This window comes from Neopelma chrysocephalum, unplaced genomic scaffold (genome assembly GCF_003984885.1).
Source record: "Neopelma chrysocephalum unplaced genomic scaffold, ASM398488v2 Primary Assembly neopelma1_23b, whole genome shotgun sequence".
Lineage (NCBI taxonomy): Eukaryota > Metazoa > Chordata > Aves > Passeriformes > Pipridae > Neopelma > Neopelma chrysocephalum.
The window spans coordinates 13,317,952-13,340,285 of NW_020897692.1; the positions used below are offsets into that span (position 1 = coordinate 13,317,952).

Sequence of the window (22,334 nt, forward strand, 5' to 3'; positions counted from 1 at the left end):
GTGTAAGACATTGAGAGGGAAGAGGACTTTGTTAGTTCCACTCCTTACAGCATTTATTTTAAATAGAGCTCTTTTCTCAGGATCTGCCATTTTGTAACTATGATTCAATTTCCACTGTGCCACCCCTTCTGCAACAAAAGTGCTGGGGAAGATTAAACGTGACTACCCCCCCGACCACCAATCACTGAGATTAAGAGGGAGCACAGCCATACCCACGTTAGAACGTAGCCAACACAAAACACCAGCTAAGAAAAGGTATTTTATATTGCATGTTACAAAAGCATGAAAGCAACCACAAATGTGTATGGTTTTAATGACCATTGGCACATAGAAACACAAGTCATTTCCTTATGCTTTGATATGCTTGATGCCATGTTACTGAGTGATGAACAATTACAAAACCCATGGAACGCCCAAATCTTATTCTCTTATAAAATGAACTGCTCTTATAAATGAATTTGCTCTTTTCCTGACATTTCAGAACAACATGGTGTGCTGTTTTTTCAATAACAACACCAAAGTAAGGGCCATAAAAAGGCAAGTAACGTAACTGTCACTACAGGTTGCTGGAATTTGTGATCATTTATTGCAGTCAACTGGAAAAGTAGTAAAGTTTTATAACAGCATTCTACAGTCCCTTATAGACATCTGCTACCATCAAGGGTAAACAGATCTTGCATTTTAACTTAGTAAAATCAGCACCGAAATATAAACTTACCAAACAAGACAATATATAGCAAGTATGTTCTTTAACTGTTTGGTGCAACTTCATGTATTTTGTAATAAAGTAATTACAGAGCAATTTCTTCAAACGATAAAGGCTTCATAATTTTAATAATGTACAAAATGTATCTATGCAAAGTAGCAGCAACAAGTTTAAAGGAAAATCCACCGCAGAAACACAACATACAGGTTTTAAGTAAAGAAAATCAAATGGAACAGCAAGCATTCTCCAGTACTGCAAGAATTTGCTTACATAGGCAGAACAATTTTCCTTTGTCTCCCAGAAAGTTAACAGAAAATGGATACAACTCCTGCTGCTTTTCACTGTTTATACTAACAAAAAGAACTATAAAAATAGATTCAACCCGTACTTATGATAAAAACATACCTGTGGTTAATCTAACAGCTAATGCCACAAGCCATTGCCTCACCCTAATCCTGTATCTCAGTGAATTTCTAATAGTAATCATCTGGGAAGAGCACCAAAAAAGTGCTGAAGCGCTGCTTTCCTAACTGCAGGCACTGCAAGAAAACAAAATAGAAATGATAACTTATGCCCTACGATAACATTTTATCAGTTGTTACATTCAAACCATGACTGGTTTTGACAGGTACCGCAAGTGATTTTGCAGCACCACAAAATTTTGAGTTTAATTATTACTGGAGCCCAGGGCTCCTCTTTTTGTGGTCTGGTTGCCAGATTACACAAAAGGGCCCTTAGCATTCACTCTCTGGCTCTTACATGTTATTTTGCCCAAATGTTCAGTTTCTTATCTCTTATTGACATATTCTGCAAGCAAAGACTGAAGTGATATCCTCTATTTTCCAAGCACCAATTTCTTGACAGCTATTTACAACGTGGGTTAACAAGAGCCTTTTTATTTTAGGAAAAATTCCTTCAATGAAAGGGCTATCAAGCACTGGAACAGGCTGCCCAGGGAAGTGCTTGAGTCACCATCCCTGGAGGTATTTCAAAGATGTGTAGATGGGGCACTCAGGAACATGGTTTAGTGGTGGACTTGGCACTGCCAGGTTATCAACTGGACTTGATGATCCTAGAGGTTTTTTCCATTATAAATGATTCTCTGATTCTATGAAAGAAAGCAAAATAACTGCCTTTATGAGGCACTCTATCTTGTTGGTACAGACACTGCTCTCAGAATTATCTTCCAAATCCAGGTATTCCATGGATGGTGGCAGTGAGTACCTAGTACCTTTACTTGCATGAAGGAAGACAAGCAGGGGCCTGGACAGCACTCAGGTCAGCCCTTACTCACAAAGCTGAGGGATGCTGAAGATAATCAACTGAAACATAAAGAAAAGGACAGAAAAGTGAGACCAGTTCCTTGTATGCTCAATCAAAAAAATGTAATTCTACATCCAGGGAGGAGTGACGCTGGTCTATGGTGAAGGAAGCAACTGATTTGAAAATTAGGAATGCCAAGAAGTAGAAGTACGTAAACGTTCATGGAATGTGTGCTGGAAAGGGTAAAACCTGGTATAAGAAGATAATGAAGTCATGCAACAATCCATGGAGAAGAAGATTTAGAATTAAAAAATAAAACAACTGCAGTAGTGTTACTGCCTATTCGCAAATTAAGATGTTAAGCCTCTTAATAATGATGCAGAAAAGGCAGAAGCTTCCAATTAAAACTTCTACTTCCCAGTTGAAAAGGTATATTGTGTGAGGAAGTCTTTTCCAACCCAACAGCAACTAAAAAGGCAAAGTATTACTAGAAATAACTGTATTAATAAACAGCATATATTTAGTTTAAAGATAGCTGACCCAGGATATCTTTAGGTAACTGGAAATGCCAATAGATTTTGGGAAGATCTAACTCTCACACTACAGAAGGGAAACTAGAATGAATTAGATATAAATACAGACCAATTTTCCAGTATCCAAACTATGCTGCAGAATTTAAAGATTAAAGGTTCAAAATGTAATTACCACCAATTAACATACTTAATGAGAAACAGCTTTAGTACTTTTGTAGGACATCATCACAGTGAGACAAACATCCGAACTCATACTTAGCGTGATCCTATGTCCATAAAGTACACACCAGATACACAAACTGGCAAAGTTCAACAAGAAGCTCCCCCACTGGCTGCCAGTCGAGTGAGTTTCAGGGAGGCTGCAGAGATTTGCGATAGGACCAATACACTTTGATGCTCTAATAAAACCAGGCAAACACAAAGCTGGGCAAAGCCCACACAGAGCCAGAGTAATGCAAAACCCACACCATTCTCTGCATCTGTGACTAGAGAAGATCCATTTGTTTAGGCTATCAAAAAGTACTTGCACAGAAATAGAGCACATGTTCACACATTTCAATAATGACAGCTTATTCTGATTAATAAGTACCCATACAAGCGGTAGATTTGCACTCTACTACAGCGTTTATAACTAGGCAAATTCTTGAATGAAGAACTGAGCTCAGTCTGACTGAAAGATATTTAGTGTGATGCTAGATAACTTAGTTTTAAGACCTGCAATATTAGATCATCTAATGGAATCAGTCCCCTTTGACCATAAGGTGCCAGAAAGTCACGTTGTATTTTCCCCAAGCAGCCTGTTTGCAAATGGGCATCTCCACTTACAAAGGAAAAGATAATGCAAATAGCATGGAAGTAGCCAGGTTATAAAGAACAGTGTTCTAGAACTGCATATAGAGCACCCCTGTACTACTTGCCATCATGAGCTGACCTCTGGGAATTAAGCCTCCATTTCCACTGTGCTGGTTACAGACCTCAGTCTGAGACAAGACTATCCCCTCTCGACACACAGGAAAAAACGCCCAATGCATTGTAACAGGGACAGAGGGGATGGTTCTTGAGTAAAGGGGCTATTACCAGTGAACCACTGTATGCAACCAGGGACCTACTGATCTCCTCAGAGGTGGCTCTCTTTTGATGAATGGTGTCCAGGTTCATGAACTGCAAAGCTCTTTCAATGTTTTTACAACACTACATAAATGTTTATGTTCATACAGAAGTCCAAGCCCTTATAAACTCCAGTAAGCTCCTGAATACCAATTTCCCATCACTATACCTGCATTTATACTTGCACAGTGTAAATATCATTAAAGATCACACAGACATTGAGAAGTAACAGCTCCATAATCTGAGATGCAGCATTGTGTTTATTTACATTATATCACTCAGAAAATTCCACCACAAGCATGACAGAAACATGAAGCTTCACAACAAATCCAGGTGAGATTTTTTTCTGTACATTATATTTTTCAACAATGAGAAATATTTTATTAGCAATATGGACACATTTAAATATTAAAAATCTATACAGCGTCCTTTTCTCTCCCAGTCTCCGAAACGTGTAGGTTCAGGGCCTCTAGGTCCACCCCTCTCTTTTGTAGTAGGATTGATTCCATCAGGGAATTCTAAAATAACAAAGAAAGTTCATTAAAATTCCTGTAATGTTGACAAATATAAAGATGTCACCATTTATGACGTCTGCCTCTTAGTTTCATTTTCAAATACAAAATCAATTCTCTATCATATTTAAAGGCAACCTTGAGTTAAGCATTTCCCAGTCCTACAAAAGCAATTTCATTTTTTTTGACTACAGTCAGCAATATGTATGATCATATTCAGTTATGGAAATAAAAAAGCAACTCAATGTCCAGAGGCACTAAAGCAACACAATTTCTCATGAATTCAGTCAGAACTTGTATCATTCAGGCATACTGTACATAGGTTCACTACATCTAAAACCTCAGGTAACTTTCTGTTTGTTTAGGTCTCTGATTTTAAGCATTTGTTTTAAATTTCACTTGAATTTTAGTCAAGATTCTATTATTCTTGTATTTTAACCTGTCTTTCCTGGATGCTGGTATGTTTTTCAAGAAATGGTGTTTTGATATTCATCAACATCAGGCTAGAAATTGGACCTTTTTTACCTTCTAAAACTTAACTCAAGCTCACTAAGTCACTGTGATGTCCTCTCAGGAGAGGGAGACTCTTTGTAAGTGGGGTACAAAGAGACTTTCATCTCTCTCTGGTAAGCAACATGCAAAGTTTACACATGACCAATGCTTCTTCTATTCATAGAATGGGTTGGAAAGGGACATTTAGGATCACCTAGTTCCAATTCCCCTGCCATGGACAGGGATGCCACCCACTAGGTCATGTTGCTCAGGGCCCTATCCAGCCTGGTCTTGAACACTTCCAAGGACAGCTCATGCACAACTTCTCTGGGCAACCTGCTGCGCTTCACCAGTCTCTGAGTAAAGAATTTCTTCCTAACATGTAATCTAAACTTGCCCTCTTTCAGTTTAGAATCCCTTATCCTGTCACTATCTGCTTGTATGAAGAGTTCCTCTCCCTCTGTTTTATAAGCCCCCTTCAGGTACTGGAAGGCCACAATGGGGTCTCCCCAAAAGCCTTCTCTTCTCCATGCTGAACAACCCCAACTCTCTCAGCCTGTCTTCATAGAAGTGCTCTAGCCCTCCGATCATCTTTGTGTCCCTCCTCTGGACCCACACAATCGGGTCCATGTCTTTCTTGTGCCGAGGACCTCAGACCTGAACGCAGCACTCCAGGCGGGGCCTCACAAGGGCAAAGTAGAGGAGGGAGAACCACCTCCTTCAACCTGCTGGCCGCACTGTTTCTGATGCAGCCCAGGATGTGGGCTGCCCATTCCAGCTTTTCATCCATCCCCTATCCTGCTACAAAAGAAAAGTACTCTGCTAGCTTACGCCACTTTCTCAAACACCACAGAGCTTTCTGCACATCGGTCAATGTGCTTACACTACTCAGTGCTCCCTTACTCAGGGCTGTCTCTTAAGAATAGTTAACTCAGGCCACCAATCCACGAAGCACTTGTTGGCACAGCACCATCCCAGGCTGAGTGTTTTCTCATCCTGCACTAGATTGCAGGACTCCATGAAGCTCACTGTACCCCACATGCCCCCTGCCATGCTGATTTTCCAGAGCCTCCCACATATATATATGTGTAGCTTGAGGCTCCCTCAGTCATACCCCTAAATCAGCCCCAGTGGAAAACACAAGTAATGAGAAGCAGGGTGGAAAATCAGAAAAGACAACAGAAATCGCGAAGAGCAGAGAAAAAGAACAGTGATGGAGGGAGACTCGTGGAGCTAGAGGCTATACAGGATGACATACTGGGACGCCTGTTTAAAAACTGATGCACATCAGGATAGGAAATGTCAGTATTGGAGCACCTCTAGCAGTCATGTCATGTCATGGCTAGGCTTCGCGAACGAAGATTTGGGAAGGGCTCTGCCCACGCTTCTTGCAAGTACCTCTAGCAGTACAAGGAGCACAAATGCAAGTAAATTTATTCTGTAGATGTCATCATCCCAATACCCAAGTACTACTGATGTGCTGACAGTGGATACAGATGCTCAAAAGATTTCTCCATGAGAGCTACACAGCAGTGGGAATTCCAACAGGCAGCTTAAACTCTTAGTTTTTTCCTAATAACACAACATGCAATCTGCAAACTATTCCTGGTGTTATATGTAAAAAATACACAGGTACAACTCAATTTAAAGGCAAAACAGACCTTGAGTCTTGCTCTAAACCTAGAACACCTAAGCAAAAAGCAGAAGATATTGATTATGCATTTGTTTTAAATGAAGCAGTGATGGCATTTATTTTCTTGGGAAAAAAAGACAAGAATAGCTGCTTACATAGTAACTCCACCTCTGAGTCAGTTCTCAAGTGAGTCACAATCTGAAACTGAGTGCAACCCTTCTGGAGATGATTCCATAATACGATAATCATGATACAATAATACAATAATATAACTGCAAACTTGCAGAGAAATTTATGAAACAAGAAGCACAAGTAGCTTTTCACAATGATGCAGCTTCCCCAAGTGCTGTGGAGGCCTCAGGAATCTGGGAAATACACCCTCGAATCGGACATCTCTTTTTAGTACATCTGCACAAAAACTGCCCCTATTCTGTGCCATTTTACCCTGCATGGAGAAAGGGTAATTCTGTGGAAGAGTATCTGAGGATTTTGGATATGAAATTAAAGATTCGAAGGCGGAAAAATAAGAACAGTTTCTTAAACGAATGTCAGGAATGATTCATCTTTATGCTGCTATCATTCAACTCTGCTGGCCTTATGGAAGCAAACAAGGGGCACATCCTCAGGGACTGAACTGTGGATGGCACTGGCTCACTCAGATATTAAATATGGAGTCTCAGACAGATGTGACAGTTACACTGCTTTTTAATTTTCTGGAAGCGTGTGGCAATGTGCTCATGAAACAGTATCACATTCAGTTCTGGAAAATGATGTTATTTATCCAAGCAGACTACATCCCAAGAATTGAAGCAATTACCAGCTCTGTACAGAAGGGCCCTTTAATGCGTTTGAAGTATTTACCGAAGGAATGTCTACAGCAGAAGGAAATTCTGCTTCCAACAGGCACTCTGCTGCCTTCCTTTTGGAGATTATGAATCAGTCTGTATTTCTTTTCCCCAGGATGTCAGTGCTTTCAGACTTGGTTTTCTGTTTACATATAAAGGCACAATATGCTGGGAATACAGAAGAATGAGAAGATATTTCATCAACCTGTTAATGTCTAATTCAAGAAGATTTATGTTGGGCAGAAGAAACTTGTGTTTAATTTGTTGCAAATAGTTGCAATTTATTCTTTGCATTGTATCTTTTTAAGTTCTTGCATAAGAAATATTTGTTTTTTTAAAAAAATAAAAACAGTGAAAAACAAACCCCACACGGAGTACTCTGTCCAGCTCTGGGGCCTCCAACACAAGGAAGATATGGACCTGTTGGAACGAGTCCAGAAAAGGCCACTAAGATGATCAGAGGGCTGGAACACCTCTCCTGTGCAGACAAGCTGAGAGAGCTGGAGTTGTTCAGCCTGGGGAAGAAGCAGCTTTGGGGAGACCTTATTGGAGCCTTTCAGTACCTATAGGGGGCCTATAAAAAACAGCTGGAGAGTGACTTTTTACAAGGACAGGTAGTGAGAGGACAAGGGTGAATGGCTTTAAACTGAAAGAGGGCAGGTTTAGATATTATGTAGAATTTTTTTACTGTGGGGCTGGTGAGGCACTGGAACAGGTTGTGCAGAGAGGCTAGGGATGCTCCATCTCTGGAAGCATTCAAGGCCAGGTAGACTGGGGCTCTGAGCAATCTGGTCTAGCGAAAGGTGTCCCTGCCCACGGCAAGGGATTGGAACTTGACGATCTTTAAGGTCCCTTCCAACCCAAACCATTCTGTGATTCTTTAGTCATTTTGTCATCTGGATACTGATATATTAAAAAGCTTGTTCTAGAGACCTTGAAATAGATAAACATGGGTTATCACTACTGCTGAAGAGTAACAGAACATCACTAGCACTTTTGATTAAGGGAAGATGACTAATTAAAAAGAAAGGAGAAAGAGATTCTGTTGTTCTTCCATCTGACAAAAAAGTGCATGCTTCTAGTGAGTTCAGCAGTGATGCATCTGTGCCTCAATCTTGTCAGGTTCTCTACATGCAGCCCCACTGAGGTCACTGGAAAGCAACACATATAGCACTTTGTTAGGTCTTCCCAGACCCCACTGAGCAGCTCAGTAAACTCAGTATCTGTTGTTGCTTTTCAAAACACTGTCTGCAAGACTAACAGAAAACCGGGCCACGAAATGGAGCATGAATAAGAAATATTTTGTGGACTAAGAAATAGAACGGGCTTTTTGAATAATAAAAAGTAGCCGGTGCTCTCGTGAGTTTACTACCACTATTTACAGCTGTACTATTACAGACCAATACCAGATACATTTCTCAGAATCATGCAATGGTTTATGGTGGAAGGCACCTTTTGCAGGCACCTGGCCCCAACCCTGCTTAAGGCAGGGCTGCTATTAGGTCAGGACAGCCAGGTAAATTTGAATATCTCCAAGAGGAGAGGAATCACAGGTTTCCTGGGTGACTTGTTACAATGTTTGACCACCTTTGCTCTGAAGACTTTTTCTCTCATACATTTCCTGCAACTCGTTACTCTCTCCCATTGTCCTGTTTTTTTTCAGAACCATTAAGGTTAGCAAGTGTTTCTGAGGAGTGCTGAATGCCAGTCATCTTCTTCAACTGACATCAGCACAGCATCTCACAGTCTTGCCTTTAAAACAACTTTCAATTTTGTAAAACATGACTTACTTTCCAGGGGTTCCCTCTCTATGTTGGACTCTTCTGGTTCATCAAATCGGCCTACTGGTAACTTCGGTTTCTTAAGTGGCTGCTTAGTAGGTTCAGATCTTTCTTCTGGCTTAGAGCTGGAGCTGCTCCACAAGTTGTAAAGAAGTGATGGCTCTATCAAGCAAATGGAACATGTATCATAAATGTGAGAGTTTAACACCGAGTAACTCTATGACTGTTCAAACCCCTCTGAAAAAACCCTACTTCAGAAACTAGGGAGTGGAGGAAAGGAAAACAAACCCTAAAATTTATTTAACATTCAACTCACGAACACCTAAGAAATCAGCACAGATAATTATTTTTGGCTCTAGAAACATATGTAGGCAAAACTGTGTTAGTTGTATAACCTAGTTCACATAAACAGTGTATTTTAAACTGCTTGAACTTACCTTTGCTATTACCTTCTTGTATTTTAGACTCTAAATAGTAATTATGCTATCATAGACCAGTACATTCTGCTTTCTGGGAAAAGTCTTAACCTCCCCCAAGAAACCTGCTGATTTCCACATCTTGGCTCATTTCCAGCAGCTTTTTAGTCAGAAAAGGCTTCTGCTTTCTCAAAGGAAAGTAAAATAAACGTTGTTCCCTTAGTAACAGGTTTTCCAGAATGTCGGCAGAGGATAGTTGGGCTTCCCTTAGGATGGTAAAATAATTCAGCTGGTAGTCAAAAGCAGGACAAACTTTGAGCACATTAAAGTTCAATTATATAACTGTATGCAAATGCTTTAATTAGAAGCATAAACTTTTTTCCTTAAAGTCCTACTAACATTTTGGTTAAAAAGCTAAGTGTCCACAGTGAGCATAAACTATCCTCTAAAAATATTTTGGTTATGGACAGGTACCTAAAGCAACTCTGACTTAAGAAGGAACATTCAAACAGAAATCCTCCCTGTACCAGCTGGGTGCAAAGTACCTGAAATAAATATTATTCTATCTGCTGAGGTGATTTAATCAGGAAACCTTCTCAAACAGCATGAATTTGACTCACCTAAATATACACTAACCAACAACCCACCTGTATTCCCAGAATCAGCATATTCATTCACTCATTTTAAAATACCACAGCTTTAACATTAGACCCTAGAGCCACGTAAACTATATTACGTCTACCAACTGCTGCCAATGCCCCAAAGGAGTATTTTTTTTTTTAGTTTAAGAATGACATAACAAACTATCAACAGCAAAGTATCTAATCCGTTGCAAACACTGGATCTTTCTACTCCTGTCATTCTTCAGGAAGCTGAAAAAGCAGCTTGCTAGAAAATTAAATTATAGCTGGTATTCTAGTCCAAATTCAAACAAAAGTCAGATTAAGATACTGGTATGAAATCAATTATCTCAATCACCAGAGAAGAGGCAAAATCCATTTTCCTATTTGCAATACTTGATATTCTTGACCAAAATACATTCTTCCTGACAGAGAAGCAACAAAAGTTCAACATTAAATACCTCTGAAAAAGATGGGATGAAGTATCATCAGTTGATACTACATTCTTTGATCTTTGATTCCCTCATCCCTCACAGGCTGTCGCAAAGCCCTCCCATTTATTAAGTATATATACGAGTTACAACATGATATAGCTGAATTTGAAAATTCCAAGTCTTTAAAGCTGCTGCACTGCCAGCGTCTGCAATATCCTGTCTTTTGAAGTGGCCTACAGACCATGATTTATCATAACAAAGCCATCCATGCAGTGGAAGCTGGGCATACATCAGGATGCTCAGGGCATTGGAGCATCAGCCAAATCTTGCCATGAACCCGACAGAGCACAAATACCTAACAATATTTTTTCCCAGTTCTTCCATTAACATATAGTGTAGTGATTTGTTTCATGAGTATTGTATCAATAGCATCACAGAACCTCAGCTTTTGCTAGAGAGGGAAGCACCCCGACCCGCAGCTCCACGAACAGCCCAAGCTGCAGCCTGTGGGACAGGCTCTGTTATCCAGGCTGCCTTGTTTCTCTATAAACAAACCACACGAACCTCCTCAGGTGAAGGGCACGAACTAGGAACTTCCAAGGCCACAGTAAGTTCCCTCCAGCTATTCTACAAACATTAACCCACTGTTTAAGATTTCACTACCGTTAAAAAGTTCGGAGCAACGACAGGGCAAGAAAACCTGCGTAATAACAGATCTACCCGATAGCAGGCTTGCGATACAGGGGAGAAAATTAATATCCGGGGGGTGGGGTAGGAGGACAGCAGACCAGCTGTGGGGAAATGGAGGGTGCGGGGAAAGCTGTGGGACCTCACAGAGACCCCCTGAGACCTCCCGGGCTGACGAGGCGGGGGTGTCACAGCCCCTCCCCCGCCGCCATCTTGGGCACCCTCCAGTCCCCCCAGCGCCGGCAGCTCCGGGCAGTGCCCGTCCTCTCCCCCTCGCCCGCCCCTTCCTGGGGGAGGAAGGGCTGAAGGAGCTGAGGAGCCCCTTCGCAGCACGGCTGGGCCCCTCCCGCCCTCCGCCCGCCTCTTACTCGCTGCGCTGGGCGCTCCGCGCAGCAGCCGCAGAGCCATGGCCGGGCCGGGAGCGGGGCGGGCCGGGGAGGCAGCGCGGCCGCGCAGGCGCCGAAGGCGGTGGCTCCAGGCGGGAAGTGCGGCTCCAGGGAGGGAGGAGGGTCCGGGCAGCGGAGCCGCACCAGCGTCACCACCCACCCCGCTCCCGGGCTTCGATAAACGGAGGCGAACGGCGCCTGGGGAGGCACAGCCCCGAAGAAGGCAGCTCCGGACTCACGGAGGTGCTCGGGAAATCAGCTGTAACTCCTCTCCCCGCCCTCCCCCGCAAACCTTTGGCATCCTATCTCTCCTCTGCAATGAAAGAGTTTTAGCGCTGAAAGGACCCATTTCCCCTCTTCCCCCCCAACCCCCACGTGTAGTACAATCCTGCTAGTTTTGGTTTGGTTTTGTTTTAATAATAAAAACACATTGCTGAAAAAGGCAGCCTAAGACGTGAAGGAACTTTGGCTGATGCCATAGTGATGTATGGACCCAGTGTTCATCCTTACAAATTAAAGGCCGTATAACTTCAAGGTTACAAAAATTATTTAAATATCAAATGCTTTATTAGCTCAACAAATAAACTCTATCTCCCTCTGTCCAGTACACCAGCTGATGCATTTTCTGCACTGAAACAGGCATTATTCACCCTTCCAGCAAGAAAGTAGCCAGAAATTGAGCCACCAACCCTGGCTGCTGGACCAGAGGACTTTGGATGGCACCTTTTCAGTTTTCCAGTTTAACCAGGGAAGGTGCTTTTAACACTGTATTTCAGTATAACCCTAACCCTGGGACAAGTAACACCCGTGCTCATGGAGTGGAGCTCCAGTTAATTAGCCACATTTAATGATATGAATATGGCAACATTTGCTTTTTGTCACTTCTCCAGCTAACCTTGTTCTTCCATAAAACAGAATTCAAACCTCTCTGTGTCCACAGGTACTAAACTGCAGAAAATAACCTGGAGATCTGAGTCTAAATTAGTATTTTGTGTTCACATCTGAAGAGTTTAAGAAAGTAAATCTCCTTGGTAATGTAAAAACAGCAATGCTCCCTTGAGTTTATTGCACTACATCTGGCAATGACTACACACTGGAAGTGATTAAATATAACTGACTGCTTTATGAGTGACATTTTCTCAATCAGCTTTTTTAACATGATTAATTAGACTTTAGAGATTGAAAATAATGAGAAATCCTTTCCTTTATTCTAACGGCAAGATGCTGGGCCTCTAGATGAGAGAGAATAAAGATGAATGCAGAAAAAAATGCTCTTCTGCCCAAAAGGAACAAGAAAAAAACCCCCAAAAGATCTCTTTGAAGTTCAAGAACTTATAATTTAGGTGTTCAATACAGAAAAAACGAAATTAAATCCTTCCTTTAAAAAAAAACTCATACCAGGCTGTCTGCAGATACCAAGTAATAGTAAGCTCTGCTCCTAAACAGCTTAACGCAATCCATGAAAAATCATACACACATGCATCCATCATATACATGTGCATATGATGTGCAATTTCAAATGGTAAGGATGAAATAGCAATGAAGGATTAATGAGTTACTGTTTATCCACCCAAAAATAAGTTGAGGTCTTCAAAACATTTTTCTTCTTAGTCTTCATATATTTTATTGCTGTAAAAATGCAAAATTCACTTTTAACTCCTGAATTATGCATTTCTAGATCCTGTGGTTGAAGAGGTAATAATCTGAACACTGGAAAAAACAAATGTAGCATATGCCACAGGATTATTCTACTTTGTGATTGAGTTCAATGTTGGGTTTTTTTTGTTCCTTTGTTTACTGATCATTTATCTCTTGCACTGCAGTTTGCCTCTCGAGGACGACACAAACAATGCTGTATTTTGCTTTGCTTTTCTAAAAAGCAAGAAGTAAAAGATGTATAGGTAGCACAAGCCCTGCAGCAGGTCAACTCAGATGAGCCAAAGGTGACGGCCACGGGGCTATCTGGAATCCACCACAACCAGCACTGCCCCAGGCAGCAAGTGTTCTGATACTGCCTATATGCCCACTCTTCCTCTCAGACCCCGTCAAGAAGCTTGATTATCTGAACACCACACCTGGTCAGGGCTGGGCAAATAAAACTGGCTTGGCATCAAGGGGTTTTGTGGTTACAGAGTAAGTTTTCTGTGAATGTGAAATCTCTTGGGTCTACTGTAAAGCCTGGTGATTTCCTTTATAACATGAGCTCTTTTTCCAAAGTAGTAGCAATTGCTAGATCTACAGGACCAGAAAGATTAATTTTGATGGAAGATTCAACACAAACAAAGGAAGTAATTCATATATACTACATGCAAACTGAAGTTCAGACACTATCTTATTTCATGTAGTGACCTCCTAATAATATCACAGAGAGCTCTGTGAAATAACAGTAGCAGCCTACTGCCTTCATGGAACAAGAGACTGGCAGTTTTCTAAAGAAATGTTGACCTCATTTCTGTGTAAGCAGAATAATTCTTCAAGGAGCTGTAGGATACCTACATAAAGGTGAGGTCACTATCACTACGGGAAGATGACGGCCTGATTCAAAGAGAAGACTGATGAGATGGAGCACTTTATAGCTGCTACTGCATCAGATGAAACAATTAGGTATATATGAGTCTGTATTTCTGCCAAGGAAAGAGAAGGCAGAAATATGCAGGAGTAGGGGGAACATGCCACACAACACATGCACAATTTTCCAAAACATCCAAGACTGCATGTGTTGCTCAGAGACCAAGTGTACCATACAGTCTGTAAGTGCAAATATGAACTTCATATGCTTCGAGGACGTGCTGGGCTACCAGACCACATATGGACTGCACTGGGCAATACAAATGAGGGGAGAAAAAATGAATTTAATGTTCTCGTAATTTGTCCTGTTCCTTGATAAACTTATATGCTAATATCATATGATTTCCTGCACCGTCTGTTCTCCTCAAAGAACAAACCTAATTCAAGCTTCCTTAAGTGGATGGGATCTACTATTAAAGAAAAAAAAAGACTATTTCTGCCAGGATATTTCTGCTTTGCTGATCACAAAAGCATGCTTTATATTTTCAGATTTCCAGAGACAGAAAGGAAGATAGACATTTTTCAACAGTGACAGAACCATCTAAATACTTGTGTACTAAGAGCAGTTTAACATCCTCATTTGAAATCAAGGAATATTTTGTAGCTTTAGCGCCCTTAAATGGATATTCAAAGTTTAGCCACTAGCTAACTACTATAATACTCTTAAATAAAAGACAGCTGAGATACCAGAACATAATTTAAACATTTAGAACTAGTAGTACCATTATAATACAAAATTATTAATAAAAATAGACATTTTTATAGTGAGAATGTATTTAAGACATCTTTGTGTCAGAAGGACTTGGCTAACACAATTCTAATAAAATACTCTTTACAGCGTGTACATTGCTGATCTGTAGATACCCATTTGAGCATCCTGTGTGCTGCAGGCAAAAAAACCCCCCATATATTACAAAGACTATTATACAACAAACCATATCAAATGCAAAATCACTTCATTATAAACTATTATTGCTATATTCATTTCAAAAGTACAAAATTATTAATTATATACAAAAAAGCCTCCCAAGGATTTGGTAATTAGCATAACATTTCAGTTTCTTTAATTGCTTCCATTAGAGTAATTTGTTCATTTTATTAACACCAGATGCAATAACACAATGCTAAAAATAAACATGCATTTTACAACAAATTTATATTTTTCAAAAAATGTTCATTACAATTAGTGTACTATTAGTGAATGCACATGTAACTCTTTTTCCCCAACCTGTAGTGAATTATTGTCTGAAACAGAGAAAAGGGAAGGAAGGAGAAACCAAACAATGCTATTCAGCACCAGTAGAAAGTCAATAGACCTTTAACATTCCTGTATATCAAAAAACATTTTATCTGTGTCACCAAACAGGTAAAGTTTACAGTGTTGTCCCATTTGAAGATGTACTGATTTATATTTACAATACTTTGTAGTCAATAAAATGTTTTAACAATATTTAAAAATTGCTTAAATTCATAAAAGTATTGCAGAAACTTATAATGTTTACTTATTTTAATTACATACAAGGAAGTCCATGTAAAATTGTCCATGTTGTTCTGAAGAACTGACAGAGTAGGGAGCCATTTTAATAGTTTGCAAAACCCCAATTATTTGAAGGCAGCTATCACTGAACATTCAAAAATCCTTAGTTGCCATTTGCTTCTGAAAACGAAAGTTCCAGTAATAAAATTTGTGTATGTAAACTAACATGTTTTTGAGATCAGTAGAAAATATATTCCCACAGGCATAATATATTTAACAATGAAGATAATGATTTTGTAGAAAACTGTTAAGCTGTAGCGAGACCCGCAGTATTGTCATTTTCAAATATCCAGTATTTTAGCAGCTCATTGTGTTTCCAGTTAAACTTCCTACAGTGCTAAAATACAACAACTGAACACGTAAGACCTTATTAGAATTTTAAAATCCAATTTATTTTTGGCATCTAAAGCCTCTTGTAAAATGTAGCTAAGTAACATTGACTTCTGTAGTCTGAGAGCCAATAACAAACCAACCAAAGTACACACTGTGCTTTAATCTTCAAATAATTAGGTACCCAAAATTAAGAAAAAGTAATAGAAAAGTAAAAAGAACAAAATAAAAAAATATTGCACAGCCACATTACCTAGAAAGTAAAGTTGATGTTAAAAAGCCCTAAGTGTGGATGATATAAATTATCTTCCATATAAAAAGTATAAATATCTCTTAAAATACAGCTTAGGCTATACTTTAACACCACACATTATTTGAATTCATCTGTTAATGAGGTAATAACCAAGTCTCTTACAATGCTCTTCTTACTGAAAATATTTTAGGGCAGCAACAAGAAAGAATTTTTCTAAAAATATTTCTGAATCAAGAACAGCAATGTGTGCAGCTCTCCCTATGAGAGAATCTGCTGTATTGGGTAATGCATTAATTACATTATAACGAACCAAATTACATTCCTTATTTTGAAGAACTGGCAGAAGCAGGTTCTGGATCATTTCAGCATAAATTGGTCCTGTAGAGGAAAAAAAAAGTTGTACTGTGTTAATCACCAGAAGCAATAACAATTCTTTGACCTTGAACTCAAAAAGAACACATTAAGAGTAAGAGAGGTAATGAAATGTGTTATGCTGTGGTTCTGTTAAGGTAGAATATACAGGAAGTTTAATTTCCTCCAGAAATGTTGGAAAAATAATTTTAAGCTATGCATTTTAGTATTTGTACATTTATAGTGAGAAAGTGTAATAAATACTGATGAGCACAATGTAAAATTTATTTATTTGCCAATATATAATGCTAGAATACAATTGTGCTAGGATGTCTCAACAGTAAAAACAACTACTGACCCTCACTGAAAATGGGAAAACTACCTTTTCTTTTCATGTTACTATTAAGCCTCAAGTAACTACAGCCCAGGGCTTGACACTACAACTTAATATCCTCAAAAATCAAAGCCGTTTGTCCTCCCTGTTCATGGAGGAAGGCTGTGTCCATCCCACCTAACTTTAAGCAAAGTCTGTAAGCTAGAAATTTATTCAGTCTCATCTCCTTCTGCATGTAATAGAACAGGACAGGTGTAGAAAGCAATTCAGCTCCGACATGGATTTTCTCTCCCCATTACTACAAAGTAAGTCCAGAGTGTCTAAACACATAATAGAGGTGCCTCAGTTAACCACCCAAAATTAAATGGGATGAGACTGATAACTGTGAGGTTTTAACCTGAGTGGTTTGTTTCTTTTGCAGGATATTTATTACCTGATTGTTTATCTTTTAAAGCTGTTTTACACATCTCAATGCGAGCAGAGTGATAAGGAACATAACGATCCTGCAGAGATCCCACTAACACAATGTTTTTGAAGTAATGAAGACCTACAAGAAAAGAGAAAAACATTTCTATTACAGTGAATCCCTTGACAATTATGACAGAATAATTAAGTATTTTACAACAAAATTTGGTACTGTTTCATTACAAGATCTTGCCAAAAAAGGCAGAAAAATCAATTACAATAGGTAGAGCTACAAAATAACAAGATGTTGGGTACCAGCCAACATTTAATACACATGGGCATGACACAATTGTAATGTTTCCCATCTAAATCAAGTATGGTTCAAATACCCATCTTGCTTCTTGGGAATACAGTGGTTGGTTTCTGGGTGATAGAAGGGAGTCAAGCTTTCACATGGCTTAAAGAAATCTAATGATAGATAGTGCCTTGCCTTCACTGATGTTTCAGTCAACAGCTGCATCAGAATTCATGCCTAGCATCTGCACATACATGATACAGCCCACATAGTGCAGGTGCCTCTATTAGGCACTGCCTCACTGTAAGGTTTAACCAGCTCGAGCACAGGTGTGGGGTCAACCCAATACAACCCCCCGATACAACGAAACCTTTATATCTAAACTCAGACTTCCTACTTCTTGGACAAACATGCTAATAGTAAGATGATGCAAAGGTAGGAACCCCCAGTAACGACACAGTTACAGTCCTTAAGACACTTAATTGTTATGTTTTCTCTAAAAAGGTTCAGCAGATTTCAGGTGCTGCCCATCTGCTTTAGGCCAAATACAATGGAGCACTTTAGGAAAAAAAGTTGCCTTCGCCTTAGAACAGCCCCTTCTGAATATCATAGCCACCTACAGTTAAATACAAAGGTTGTTTCCTAGTTTTCAATATTTTTTAACACTCCATGTGATGAAGACTAGATCTCCAAATCAAGTGAGTTACAGAAACAATGCTAAAGAACTTTAGTATGTCAAAGAGTAGATGCATCTTCCTAGATTTCACAGAAAATGGGGAAAGAAGTAATTTGTAAATATATAAAAACATAGAGAAGATGTATCCAAACTAGATCCTGGTTCCAGTTCTCTTCAAACAGGAAAAAAACAACACTGCTGCAAAAGATCAGCCAAATCACTGGAGTTTTTTATTTGACATCTGATGAAAAATAACTGCAGCAAATATTATACGAAGATGCAGATGCCAGTTCCAAAACTTTGTACTCAGTTGAAAAGAATTAATTTGGAATAAATAGACCAAGCATAGGAATTCTCTGCAGGCTAATCTGCAATAGTTTTGCAAATTCCTTGGGAGTCTACTTATCTTGTATTGAGGTTTATTTTTATATGCGCTTTACCTAGTGAAATATCCATTAGCATTCATGTAAAATGTACAAGGAAGACTCAATGACCTTTCAAGGGCCCTTCCAACCCAAACTATTCTGTGATTCTAAGTGAACTGCCTAGATCTTTCAATAAATCTAAAGAAGGAAGAGGTATCCTGGGGAATGTCTAGAGGAACATCAGTCTATGTCTATCAACATTTAAATATACTCTCTTCATTCTCACATGTGATGTAACACATGCAAAAAAACCCCCAACAAAACATAGATAAGAAAGGCAGATACAGAAACAGGTAATCCTAAATGTATGTATATTTACTTGACTCGTCACACAGTGACTCACAGACAGATAGATAGATATAAAAAACCCCATATCTGTCTCTCAGTATAGTGACTGCACTCAGAACTTTTGCTCATTAGTCAGGAAGAAAATTTTCAAACTAATAGTCCACACCTCTGCAACAAAAATGGTTTACTGTTTACTTAACTTGAAGAATATGGGATTAAAGCCAAAGTAACTCTTAAATAAACCGAAACAGGAGCTTGTTGGAAACAATTTTTTTTTTTTAGGTTTCCTATTCACATTTATACAAAGTGGCTGTTAAAAGATAGGAAGTATTAACAAAGCTTACCTGCTTTTTTACTAAGTTTATATAAGAATGTCTGTCGTGGATCCGAATGGTCTCGACATGTTAATTGCAACAAAGAACCAGACTTCTTCCATTTCTGCATAAACCACAGTCCTGCATTGTTAGGTACAACATGAGTACAGATCCACAATAAAACATGAAAACTAATTAAACATGAATACAATATGTAAAATCCATAATTTAGGCTCTCAGATGTAAATTCTACTTTTCATAAGCATTGTCAAGCCCAGAAACCATTTTAATTTTTTTCATTATTCTTTCCTGTTTATCTATATAATGAAACATGAAGGTCTTTATTTCCACTAATGTACATGCCTGCCTATAAAGATTAACTACACTTGCAAAAAGTGAAAATCTTTACTAATGTTAGCCATAAGGCAATATACACATTCTATTTCAATAATCTTAGAATATTAGAACATTCTGATGTTCAAATACATAGCACTAAACAGTCATTACTTCTCATATTTCTAAACTGAACTCATTACATATAGCTTGAAAAAAGGAAGCAGAATTTTCTCTGAGGAATACGATAATATAGTATTTTCTATGGTGCTGTATTCTCTTTATTAGTCAATGACCCAGGTGGCTAACTGGCTTTTCAGAAAATCTACCTCACTCTCCATGCAAAAGCAAAGCAGGCAACCAAGCCCCTACTGCCTCAAGAATGGTTTACGGATTGATTCAACTCTCAGAGAAATAGTTATCTTTTAAATAGAAATTTCATGGAATAGAATCATAGAATTGTTAGGTTGTAAGGGACTTCAAAGATCATCTAGCCATGGGATGCCACTAACTAGACCAGGTAGGCTGCTCAGGGCCCCATCCAACCTGGCCCTGAACATTGAACATCCATGACTTCTCTGGGCAACCTTTTCCAGTAAATTTATTGGTAGTTATTAATGTATACATGCAGTATAGTTATTTAGAGTTCAATAACCATTACTTATTATTATCTTGGTGTTTTCCACAATCTTAAAAAGAGTCTAAAATGTAAAGGAAGACTATTACATGAAAAGGACATTTTGGATGTTCTTCAACTACAAAAGAGATAAAATTCTCCAGAAATCTTTATTTTTTCAGTGAATATATTTTGGATTATACTCTGACAGCTTTAACCTGAGCTGACTGAAAGTCAGTTGCCAGTGACTATATAAACAAGCAAACAGCCCTGCCTTTGTATTCTAGAAAACAACAATTTCTAAAAGCAAAGTAATGCTAACACTTCTGGGTGATTTGGGTGAGATTCAGTTACAGACTAGAGTACTTCAGAGACACTGTCCACAGATACACTAGGATTCAATGCTCAGTAGCTACCCACAGGGAATTATATTGTAGATGTCTTAATCCTGAAGTGAACCTCTCTGGTAGTGTAGTTAGGGCTAGAAACCATTTCAACCAAACTAAAAAAGCTCTCATTCTCCCTCCTCCCATAAACTCAAACAGTAACTTTAGGTAGCCACCAATACTTGTCCACTTCTCTTAAGCTCAACACAAGTTAATTTTTTCCTCCTCGTTTTTACATGTAACAAAATAATAATCAATAAATAAACTGGCACTAAACCAAGTAACATTTTTTAGAGTGTTTTTAAAGAGTTTTCATGGGTCATCTACCGCCACCACCTGCGTCTCCTAGAACGCTTCCATCAACGCTGCCTCCGTACAATCCTAAACATCCACTGGTCAGATTATGTGACCAATACATCTGTTCTAGAACAAGCAGCAATCACAAGTATTGAGGTCATGCTACTGAGAACGCAGCTGCGCTGGGCAGGGCACGTCTCCAGGATGAAGGACCACCGCCTCCCTAAGATCCTGCTTTATGGTGAACTTGCCACTGGCTGCCGCATGAGAGGAGCCCTGAAGAAAAGATACAAGGATTCCCTGAAGCAACAACTCAGCCTCGGGCATATTGATCACCATAACTGGTCTACTCTGGCCTCCAATCGGGAGGCCTGGAGACAGACCATCTATAATGCTGCTGATGCTTTTGAGAAAGCACGCAGGATCACCCTTGAGGAGAAAAGACAACGCAGAAAGAATCGAGCCTTGCAGAATATACCATCTAAGGAGTCTTTCTGCTGTGCCTTTTGCAACCGGTCATGCCTTTCTCGTATTGGCCTTTTTAGCCACCAACGCGCTTGCAAGAAACGTGGGTAGAGCCCTTCCCAAATCTTTGTTCACGAAGCCTAGCCATGACTGACTATGACTGACTAAAGAGTTTAATGAGCATGTTTCTATTCAGTGAAAAAGGTGTTACTTGTTTTAGGGCTGGGCTCTCCGAGGTAGATGGCAATCTCAGAAACAAGTTTTCATACAAAAATTTGATGCTACCTGAAAGCATTTTATAACATATATTTCAAAAGTCATCAGTTTCTACAAGTTCTAGAACTATATTTAATCTTTAGAAAAAGAGACATTCATAAGGTACAAACACATCTGCAGAAACACACTGCAGGTTGTAAGGCATTTTTCAGAGAGAAAAGACACTAGTGATTCAAAATCACTTCAGTGTATCTTACCTACTTGTTTGGCAAATTAAATATATTAAAATTCAGTTTATAATAAATCGAGCTCAACAGATTAAAGCTGGAGTTTATTTATGGTGTAACAGAAAACCTGAACCATACATAGTGGAAAATGCTTAGGTCAACCATCTCTTGCATGGTTGACAGATCCTTCTGTTGATACTTTCTTTCTTCTTATGACAGTGAAACGTGCACTTTATCACGGTAATGCAGAAATGCGCACCTCACATTAAATTGCTAAATGTATTTCAAAGACATATTTTCCCCTAAGGTTATACTACTGAAAATAATACTTCACCTGTATTAACAAGAGCACTGCTGTTGTAGAGGGTACCAAGATGTGGTCCAGACAGAGACAGGAAGGTATGAAGTTTGTTGAGGTAATACTTAAATCGAGGTCTTGTAAGCACTGAACGGATTATTAAATTACCCAGTGAGTGTCCAATAAAGCTGTTTAAAAATAAAAAACAGTATAACACAGATATTTATGGCAATCTTTTTTTTTTCTTTCAGACCGAGAAAAAGAAAACTGGTGTCATGAAATGCTGAAAGAGTATAGGAAAAAAA

At 39.1% G+C, this 22,334-nt stretch overlaps 2 protein-coding genes across 6 annotated transcripts in view; both read right to left on the reverse strand.

Annotated features, from left to right (window-relative positions):
* Positions 1-3,827: 3,827 nt before the first annotated feature.
* Positions 3,828-11,522, reverse strand: SDHAF4 (succinate dehydrogenase complex assembly factor 4). Its single transcript, XM_027697918.1, has 3 exons — positions 11,398-11,522; positions 8,882-9,034; positions 3,828-4,127 (listed from the first exon to the last, which is right to left on the reverse strand). Exons 1-3 carry the CDS (start codon positions 11,435-11,437, stop codon positions 4,018-4,020), a joined length of 303 nt encoding a protein of 100 aa, XP_027553719.1. The 5' UTR covers positions 11,438-11,522; the 3' UTR covers positions 3,828-4,017.
* A 2,906-nt stretch (positions 11,523-14,428) lies between these two features.
* The window catches only part of FAM135A (family with sequence similarity 135 member A), an 84,016-nt gene continuing 76,110 nt past the window's right edge, over positions 14,429-22,334 (reverse strand). For 4 of the 5 annotated variants that reach the window (XM_027697902.1, XM_027697873.1, XM_027697884.1 and 1 more), the window contains 4 exons: positions 22,066-22,217; positions 19,222-19,332; positions 17,222-17,335; positions 14,429-16,481 (listed from right to left, as the gene is read on the reverse strand). In XM_027697902.1, the coding sequence (XP_027553703.1) occupies positions 16,276-16,481; positions 17,222-17,335; positions 19,222-19,332; positions 22,066-22,217 (583 nt within the window). In that variant the 3' untranslated portion in view covers positions 14,429-16,275. The remainder of the gene's footprint in view (positions 16,482-17,221; positions 17,336-19,221; positions 19,333-22,065; positions 22,218-22,334) is intronic. The other variant, XR_003536601.1, reaches the window with a different exon arrangement.

Bases quoted from the DNA above. Each gene is read 5' to 3' on its own strand.
- SDHAF4 (XM_027697918.1), bottom strand. From the start codon at position 11,437: ATGGCTCTGCGGCTGCTGCGCGGAGCGCCCAGCGCAGCGA. The intron at 9,035-11,397 runs GTAAGAGGCGGG...TTTGCTTGATAG, and splicing joins CGGAGCGCCCAGCGCAGCGA to AGCCATCACTTCTTTACAAC. The intron at 4,128-8,881 runs GTAAGTCATGTT...TTGTTATTTTAG, and splicing joins AGAGAGGGAACCCCTGGAAA to AATTCCCTGATGGAATCAAT.